Source organism: Panthera uncia, assembly GCF_023721935.1.
Source record: "Panthera uncia isolate 11264 chromosome A1 unlocalized genomic scaffold, Puncia_PCG_1.0 HiC_scaffold_17, whole genome shotgun sequence".
NCBI lineage: Eukaryota > Metazoa > Chordata > Mammalia > Carnivora > Felidae > Panthera > Panthera uncia.
In genome coordinates this window covers 32,336,320-32,345,992 of record NW_026057577.1, presented here as the reverse complement: position 1 = coordinate 32,345,992, position 9,673 = coordinate 32,336,320, and the positions used below count along the sequence as shown (strand labels likewise).

The 9,673-nt window shown below is 50.5% G+C and overlaps 1 protein-coding gene across 1 annotated transcript in view; it reads right to left on the bottom strand.

Moving 5' to 3' along the window:
- Nucleotides 1–984: 984 nt before the first annotated feature.
- The window catches only part of PSD2 (pleckstrin and Sec7 domain containing 2), a 34,203-nt gene continuing 25,514 nt past the window's right edge, over nucleotides 985–9,673 (bottom strand). Inside the window, exons 9-15 of the mRNA XM_049649358.1 lie at nucleotides 9,460–9,503; nucleotides 8,214–8,404; nucleotides 7,970–8,040; nucleotides 7,386–7,543; nucleotides 6,333–6,477; nucleotides 4,941–5,084; nucleotides 985–1,820 (exon numbers count right to left, since the gene is read on the bottom strand). Of these exons, the coding sequence (XP_049505315.1) occupies nucleotides 1,611–1,820; nucleotides 4,941–5,084; nucleotides 6,333–6,477; nucleotides 7,386–7,543; nucleotides 7,970–8,040; nucleotides 8,214–8,404; nucleotides 9,460–9,503 (963 nt within the window). The 3' untranslated portion in view covers nucleotides 985–1,610. The remainder of the gene's footprint in view (nucleotides 1,821–4,940; nucleotides 5,085–6,332; nucleotides 6,478–7,385; nucleotides 7,544–7,969; nucleotides 8,041–8,213; nucleotides 8,405–9,459; nucleotides 9,504–9,673) is intronic.

The following is a 9,673-nucleotide window of genomic DNA, read 5'->3' as shown; positions in this document are numbered from 1 at the left end:
AAATTAAATAACCTGGATTTAAATCACTACCTATTTTCACAGACTTCTACGTCCCTTGCATCAAATGGGAGCGTGCTTGTAAATGTTAGGTACTTAATAGATAAGCCAACCTTGCAACTAACTAAGTATGTTACCACTGAGGTCAGAGTGCTGCCCAGACTAATCTATTTTAAAAATATAAAGGATTTGCTCATCATAGCTACACTGAGGGTCCCATCACCCCCACCACTTGTCAGTCTGAGGAATGCAGGGTTTACAGGATGCTAGTCTGTGATCATCGCAGGGCAGATTTGTCTACCCTTCCCAAGCATGTCCTTAGCTAGCCTTTGTGAGTCACTAGAAGAGTGAAAGAAGTATCAACTTAAAGAACAATCAGCCACTTCTTATTCCCTTTTTTTTTCAAGACCAGAAATTACTGGCTTCCATAACGTCTCCCCCCACCCCGACAAACATCTTTGGGCTTGTTGACAAGTGGCTGTTGGCAAGGCAGAGTGTCTTTTATTCCTGTAGCAGTAGATCTGTACAAGAGGCCACCTCTGTAGCTCAGAGACCTGGCAGCACCAACATAAAGACCAAAATATAAACAGGGCCATGGTCCATCCCACTCACACCCTGCAATGCCTGTGGGACAGATGGGGTGGCATATATACACACACTGTCTACTTATTCCAAAGCATCAACTGTAAGAGCAGAGTAAGTCACAGGTCAGCCGGAAGAGGGGAAAAGCAGTGAGAGGGGTTCAGCGCCGCCTCCACCTTCCCTCCCAGAGTGTCAGGGCCACCAAGGGACTAGATAGCAGCCCAGCAGCCCTCCTTGCTAACAGGTAGAGTGCTGAAATAGGCTTTTCCTTCATCATATTTCATCCTGATATCAGTTCCAAAATCATCTTTAAAGGGATTCCATATATATATATATATATATATATATATATATATATATATATATATAATTCTTATATATATATATATTTTTGTCCATATAAAAGAAAGCAGTAGTGGCCTCCATAAATGGAAGGTGAGGTGGATGCACACACAAGTGGAGACGACTTGGCATCGAGGGAACAGGCCCGGGTCCTGGATTATTGCAAAGGGAGACAGGAGAACAGGGCATGGTTCCAAAAGGTACAAGGTGGAGGGAGGAGAGGATGGTGCTGGTGGTCTGCAGACCCGCTGCTGGTCAAGTCTGAAGAAGGAGGAGGGGAACAGCCGAGGATCCAAGCTGAGACCTGGAGTCAAGTCCTGCCCTTGGAAATAAGGGAGATGAGGGGAGGAACTTGTGAGGAGGGGAGGGCCTGGGAAGCCAGCGGCCAGTCCTCCTTTCCCAGTGAGATGGTGTCTAGAACATGCATACAACTGGCCTACAAAATGAGGCTCCATGGTGGAGAGGAATATGAGGGCTGGGGAGAAGGTCTGAGGCCCGGAAAAACCCCAAGATGCAAGATCAACGCCATGAGTAAGCATCTCCATCTCCTTGGCCCACAGGGCTCTCTGCACCCCTCTGGCTGCCTGTCGACTGCCTGGAGCTGGTGCAAGCGGCCCCCAGCTGGAATTGTGCTCACTGACCCTTCTGGGGACATTTGCCTGCCTCTGGGGCTTGCCCATCCATGCCAGCTAAGTATCAGGCCCAGCGGTATCCTTCATGGCTTTGCTGCCAGTCACAGTCCCGTGGCCCTGACTGAGGGCCGGGCTTGAGTGCGTCTTGCGGAGTGAAGGGTCATCCCCTTCCAAGGTGGCCAGCCGGGCCTCAATCCGCTCCAGGTCATCTGAGCCCACTTTGATTTTCACAGCCAAGAGGTGGATATAGGTCTCATAACGGCTTTTCTGGAAAAAGGGCAGAGAAAGGCCAAAAACAAAGTCAAAGGACAAACAACAAAACACGAAAAAAGTATGTGTACTTTATGTGACAAAAGACTAATTTCCTTAATATTCAGAGAGCTCTCACAAATCAATAAAAAAGGAGATCAACAACCCAATAAAAAAAATAGGCAAGGGGCATGCACAGAAATGTCACTCACAATTTTAAATTTTCAAGTTAATTAGCTGTGATTTCTTGACTAGGACACCAAAAGCACTGACAACAAAACTAAAAAGAGACAAATGGGGTTATGAAATTTAAAACTCATATGTATCAAAGGACATGAACAACACAGTGAAAAGGCAATCCACAGAATGGAAAAAAATATTTGCAAATCATGTATGTAATAAGGGTCTAGTATCCAGAAATCTATGAGATATATTACAAAACTCCTGTAATTCAACAACAAAAACACAAACAACTCAATTAAAAAATGGCAAACGTTGGAGCCCCTGGGTGGCTCAGTCGGTTAAGTGTCCGACTTCTACTCAGGTCACGATCTAACAGTTTGTGAGTTCGAGCCCCGCGTCGGGCTCTGTGCTGACAGCTCAGAGCCTGGAGCCTGCTTCAGATTCTGTGTCTCCTTCTCTCTATGCCCCTCTCCTGCTTGCACTCTGTCTCTCAAAAATAAACAAACATTAAAAATTTTTAATTAAAAACATGGCAAATGTCTTGACTAGACATTTCTCCAAAGAAGGCATACAAATGGCCAATAAGCACATGAACAGATGCTCAACATCATTATCATCGGGGAAATGTGGATCAAAATCACAATGAGATATCACCTCACACCTATTAGGACAACTACTATGAAAGAAAACTCAGCAACTAAGTGTTGGTGAGGATGTAGGGAACACTGGAATGGCACACTGCTGTAGAAAACAGTATGGCTTTTCTTCAGAAAGTGAAAAATAACAGGAGCACCGAGATGGTTCAGTGGGTTAAGCATCTACCTCTTGATATCAGCTCAGGTCATGAGCTCACAGTTTCTGAGTTCGAGCCTCGCGTCGGGCTCCACGCTGACAGTGCGGAGCGTGCTTGGGATTCTCTCTCTCCGTCTCTCTCTGCCCTTCCCCACCCCTCTCTCTCAAAATAAATAAATAAACTTAAAAAAATAAAGTGAAAAATAACATTATCTTGTGACTCAGCAATACCATTTTGGGGCATATACCCAAAAAAACTTAAGGCAGGATCTCAGAAATATTTGCACACCCATAGCAACACTATTTATAAGAGCCGAGAGATGAAAGCAACCCAAATGTCAAGCAGTATATGAAAAGATAAGAAGTGGTATCTATATACAATGGAATATTATTCAGCCTAAAAAGGAAGGAAATTCTGACACAGGCCACAACGTGGATTAACTTGAGGACAAGCCAGTCACAAGACCACAAATCCTGGAGGATTCCACTCATACGAAGTACCGAGTCAAACTCAGAGAGACGAAGGTAGCACAGCGGTTGCTGGGGGTGGGAGGCAGAGTGCAGAGGGAGGGGCTGGGGAGTTGCTGTTTAATGGGTGTAGAATTTCAGTTTAGGAAGATGAAAAAGTTCTGGAGATTACTTGCATAACAATGTGAGTAGACTCAATACTACTGAACTACATACTTAAAAATGGTTAAGACGATAAATCTGATGTTATATGTATTTGCCACAATTAAAACATTTTTAATCCAAATTAATATAAGATACCCCTTGTTAAACCTCTCAGATTAGTGATGATTGAAACATTCAGTAGTGTCCAGTGTTGGTGAGGGCATGGACAGAGTAGTACATTCATAAGCTATTTAAAGTGTTATAAATTGGTAAACATTTAGAAGGGGAGATTTGGCAGTGTCTGAGGGCCTGACTCTGAGCTTCCAGCCCTCACCACAGTCAGGGGAGGCCGAGATCCTAGAAGAAGCAGGGACTACAGGTGAGGAGACACTGTTCTCACACAGCTCTGCGACATGAACAGAAAGACCCTTCATTGCTGGGCTTCACCTCCAGGACCCATCCCCCTCCCCCAGTTAAGCCAGCGGGAAGTGAGAAAGACAGGGGTGCTGAAATTCCAATCCGACTGACTGCCTCGGTTAGGATTCAGGCTCCAGCACTTCTTAACTGTCACCTCAGGCAAGTGATCTGCTCTCTCTAAGCCTCAATTTTCCCATCTGTAAAATGGGAATAATAACAGACCTCATTTCACAGAGTTGACATGAGGATGAAATCAATCAGTACAAGGGAAGTGAAGGGAATCGCAGCTGCCTGGCGATTAGCGAGAGATCAGTCCACTGTAGCTTTTGCCATCCCTATGTTCACGCTGCAGAGAGAGTGGGTCTGAGAAGATTTCAAAAGCTGAACAGCTTTATGTTTTTTTAAAGGTCAGGATCTCTTGTGGGAACTCCCTTTTCCTCATACCTCAACAGAAAATCAATGTGGAAATCTAGAGATTGAGATTGGTTACTTCCTGCCCTTCCTGCTCCAGAGGCTGTCTGAGCCTCTATATCGTCCACTCCTGCAAGCAGGTCAACAGAAAGGCTGTCCAAAAGGGACAAGTGTTCCCACCTCCCTCCCGCAAGCTGCCCCCCTCTGCTTGACCCAGTGAGAGTGGTGCTCCATCAGCCCCGTTTGCAGAGCATCAGGGGGCAGGAGGGGGCAGGGAAAGGCAAGATGGAAGAAGGGAGAACTTAGGTGCTGTGCTTGATAAACATGTGCAAAAAAGGAAAATGACACAAAAGGGGGAGCAGGCCATGCAGACAGGCTCAAGCGGTCTGTGGTTTTGTTGTAACAGCTTCCGGAGTGGGCGGCTGGGTCATGGGGGGCATGGAGGTGAAGAGGGTCTTAGAGAAGGGTGGTACCTGCCTGGTGCTCTTTGAGAAACACAGGTGAGGGCACAGTGCTTGATTAACAATTGGCAGCTGGACTGTGCAGAGACCGGCCCACAGGAGGCCATGCATGGCTCAAGAGCACCTCAGGGGAACCCCCAATGTGGGGAGCGCCCAAACCAGGAGTCCCTGGCTATAGAATGATGTTGGCGACAGGAGAAGAGCTGGCTTCCTCCTCCTGCCCCAGCCCTGAGCTTCGCAATCGGCCCCACGGAGAACCCACCTCAAAAGTGAGATAGTGCTCCTTCAGCCGATTCTCCTCGGCCTCCTTGGACTTGACGCCCCTCTCGACAGGGTGACACCTGTGCTCAGCCAGCTCTGCAGTCACCTGCCTCAACTTATTCTCATGAGAACGCAGCTGCTCCTCCTGTAAAGACATGGCCTGGACTGTGAGGGCCCACTCTCAGGACGGCACAGGGGTGGGTCTAATCCCGGCCTGCTGGATCTGCTTCACCAAAGGGAAACTGAGGCCGGGCCGGGGACATCAAGTATGTGGAGGACCTGAGGGAGTGGCCCTCCACTCTCCCGCTCCCCGCTCCTTGCTTTCATCAGCATCAACTCTCCTGGATAAATCTGCAGCAGGCTAAGGAGATGAGAGGCCCGCACACTGGAACGTGTGTGTAGACGCTGACACAGGCACACCAGCACTCCAGATGCAGTCTGCCCCCACCCCGGTTCACAGGGACTCTCATGGGCACACACAAATACAATGGACCAAGGGACAGCCTGGCCTCTGCTACCCCTGGCTCCACAGGATGCACACATTGTCTCGCATTCTCCCCCAGACAGACTCCATGGTTACAGACCCAGGATCATACCCAAAGACAGGCAGAGACACTGTTCCTCACAGACAGGTGCACACGTACATGCCACCCACCGAAGTACGGCCAGACCACTTCATGCTGTGTGAGCAGTGGGCTGCGCCTGTGTGCGTATGTATGCGCACGTGTGTGCAGTGGAGGTGCGGGGAGAGAGCACGTGTGTGTGTACCTGTATGGTGTATGCCTGCGTGGGGTTTGCATGTGTGTGTGCGTTGCATGTGCGTGCACAGGGGCTCTGGTAGCTCAATGGAGAGATCCAAGGCAAGGGCCCAGTACAGAAGGGGGCCCTGACAAAGACAGGCGGCATGGAGCCCCTCCTGCCCTCCACCTCCCAAGTAGCGTTCTACCATTTATCCTCTCCTCTCCAAACTACCCCTGAAAAAGTCATGTAGTTTTTGGGGTTTTTTTTAGGATTACAAATATAATATTTAAGGGTAGATCAGGACAGCAAAAGAGCCAGCCGAGTCTCACCTGTCCCCAGCTCCCTGTGGCACACACATTCTCTTGCATTCATGCTCAGACACGCACGATGCCCACAGACTCACAATGACATCCACAGGATACACCCCCATTGGCAGAGAAGAATGTAAGCCTCCGTGTGGTGTATGGCCTCAGTCATCCCATCTGTAAATGGGGGTGGGGCGCAATGGGGATGGAGGAGAATATCTGCCTCTTCACTTTGTCTCTTAGCCCAAGATCAGGCACCATCTAGGAGCTGAGGTGGAGGCTGCTGAACAGGGGGCCTGGCTGGACACAGCCTGAGGAGGTGGCGTTGGGGTCCCGGGAGCTTGTACCTGGCAGAGGCGAGTGGTGCAGGAGGGCAGCAGGGGCCGACAGAACTTCTTCATGGAGCTGACAGCCGCGGGGAAGGACGGGGCTGAGAAGATGGCAGCCACCAGGTTGATCCTAAGGATCCAGGACAGCATTTCTTCCTTGCTCCTGAGGACAGGATGGGAGGGGAGATGGCACCAGCTTCTCACAGTAGGACCCCCTGTCCCCTACCCAGGCCCCAGGCCCCAGCACTAGCCTGGCATAGGGAGGCCATCAATCCCTTCACAAAAGGGGGACAAAGGAGTGAGGGAGGATGGCAGGATGGGGGTTGGATGGGCCTGGTCAAGTCTATGTACAGAGCTCCTCTCACTCCCAGCGGCTAGGCAAGACCTGGATTTTCACATGAAAATCAAGCTGTCCAGGTCCAGAGCTAATGGCCCCGGAGTGAGAGGACTTAGAGTCAGCAGGTGATCCCTGGATGACTCGAACCTGGAGATAACTGGACAAGCAGTGTCCCCACTCGGGTTTCCTGTCCCTTCCCCACTACCTCGTCCAGCATACACACTCCCATCTTGAGAGGTCACCTACCAGCCTCCCTCCTTTTAAGCTCATGTGACACATGAAACTCCAATCTCAAGTCACAGGACAGGATGAAGGGGAGTGTACAGAGGTCTTCCAGGGAAACTACAGGACAAGTCTTTCCCATCCATTTCCCCACCCTGATTTACAGTAAAGGATGATTCATTAAGACTCCATCTGCCTTGGACGTAGGGACTTCAGCGTGCAACTGAATCACCTGAAAGCCTGGTTAGAACACAACTGCTGGCCCAGCCCCAGAGTTTCTGATTCAGTAGGTCTAAGGTGGGGCCAAAGAAATTGCATTTCTAACACATTTCCAGGAGATGCTGAGGACCACACTTGAGAACCTCTACTTTGGGCGACCCCAGCTGTCAGTCGTGTGGATGACGTGCAGGGCACCCCGCCTGAGATGGATGAGGAGAGGGGTGCAGGGTGGGCTCGATGCTGCAGGCCCTGAGGCCAGGGTAGGAGTGAGGGGGGCTCCCACTCCTACTTACGGTGCCTGGAAGAGGAAGACCCTCCAGTCAGCTGTCTTCAGCTTGAGCACATTGGACTTCTTGCTGTAGTCGGAGGCCCTGGTGGCCAGAGCATGGTGCACACGAATGGCATTCTTCAGGTCACCCTCAGACAGAGCTTTGTCAGGCCTGTACTCATCCTGGACAGATGGGGTGGGGGCGGGCAAGCCTCTGTCATCACCAGGCTCTGGTTTGCCAGCCCACACTTCCTCGACCCTCGCCATCCCCCCCTTTTGCTCTCCTTCCATTCTTCATTCAGCTCTTGCCACTCTGGTGCCATGCCCTCCCCAACAAAGCACTCCAGCCTCTCCTCTTCACACCCTGGTTTGTCCCAAGGCCAAAGAGAACTTCCACTGGGTATCCTCTGACTCCTGGGCACTTAAAAGGCCCTTCCCTGAAAACCCAAGGTTCTGACTGAGCTTGAGTCAGGTTTTAATGAGGGGAAGACCCAGCATCTGCCTAAGCCCCATGTCCTGCCAGGGACCCTCTGAGCACCACAAGGCAGGGGCCGGTTGGAAGACTGCGCTGGCCTTTTTTGGGTAAGGACTCTGGGGGCAGTCTCTCACCTTCTGCAGGTACAGGATGGTCCCTTTGAGCACCGCGTAGAATTTCTTCCAGCCACGCCTCCCACGGGGTGCTAGGGATGGGGGTAAGGGTAGTGCGGCCACAACCACCCACCCTAGTTATCTCCTCCCCCACATCCCCTTACAGTCTACCTAGGTGTGCAACCCCAGACGAGCAGCCATGGGGCCAGACCCTCCCCCCAGACTGGCATCCCTCCCCATGGCCCTTCCCCTGCCTGACACCCACTCCTCTTGCCATCCATGTCGGCGTGAGTCTTCCGAGTCAGCACACCATGCTTGTAGGTGGTAGCACTGAGAGCCTGCGGAACATCCAGGAAGGGGTTGCCACCATCCAGGATCCGTGTCACCTTCTTGGTGCCTGTCCCAAACTTGTCATCCACCAGCTCAGACAGTGATTTCCTCAGTTCATCTTCATCACTAGGAAAATAGGAGGCCTGAACACCACCTCCATGAAGGCCTAAGCCCCACACGGACATGCTCCCTCTTCACCAACCACTCCTCTGGGAAGCAGTCAGAGGTGAAGAGAAGAGGTAAAGAGGTTCCAATTCCAGATCACAGATCCATATATTTGACCCCTCTCCTTAGTCTTTGTTTCTGACCCCTGTCCTCTGAGCTTTGATTTTTGGCCTTCAAGCTCCAATCCTCCAAGCACTCTTTGACCACAAAGTTGGAGACCTTACTGGTTTTATTCCTTATTTCTTCTCTTCCATCCAACCCTGAAAGCCCAGCCCCAGGGAGCAGTGACCCATGGCCAGCCTGAAGCTGCTGACCAAGCCCCACAAACATGTTGGGGAAAGGTGGGCCAGGAGATGAGGCCCCTAAAGTCTAGGATCCCCATTAGAGCCCTGGTAGAAAAATGCCAGATCTTCCCAGTGTTGTTGGAATTCCTCACAATTCCTACCTGGGATCTCTACATGTACCCAAAGACCAAGGTGCCCTGGGGAGCACAGGAGGGTGGGGCAGCCGCTTTCCCCAGGAGCCTCTCAGTCTCCCCACCCAGCAAGATCACCACAACTCTTTCCAGATGGCTGGGCACCTCCAGGTCTCACTGCCTTTGCAGAGGAACAAGTTATGGCGACAGTTGCCCCTCCCCGCTACCAAGAGCAGTTACACTGGGGTCTCATGCTTCCTGCCTGCTTACCTCCCAAGAAGGAAACTATCATCATTGGGAATAGTGGCAATATTGCAGTATAGAAAACAAGTTGTGGCCATCATGAAACTCAAGTCACAGTTTAATCTATTCCATACCAGTGTAAACACTTCACACTTTTTATCAAGATAAAAAATGTACCCAAAGGGGAACTCAACGTGTGGTGCTGACCTGCTGGACAGGGGTCACCAGAGTCCTGGGCTGGGAGATATCAGCACCATGGAGAGTGACAGAAGTGACTTCCCTGCACCCTCAGCCACTCCCTTTTTTTCCTTCCCAGTGACTCACTTTCCCCATACCTGTGCCCATGGGCACTACTCACATGGCCCATTCCAGCTTTTCATTCTTGATGGAGTTGTAAAGGGTCTACAACAGGGAAAAAGAAAAAGAGATGACTTCAGATGAAAAGTCAAAGAAATCTGAATCTCTAGTAATGTGGATGTAGTGAAGTATCATTTCAGCCAGTGGGGCAAAATGGGTGTTTGATTCACAGTTGTTTGTTGGATGGGTGAATGAATGTGGGGTGGGTGGGGAGA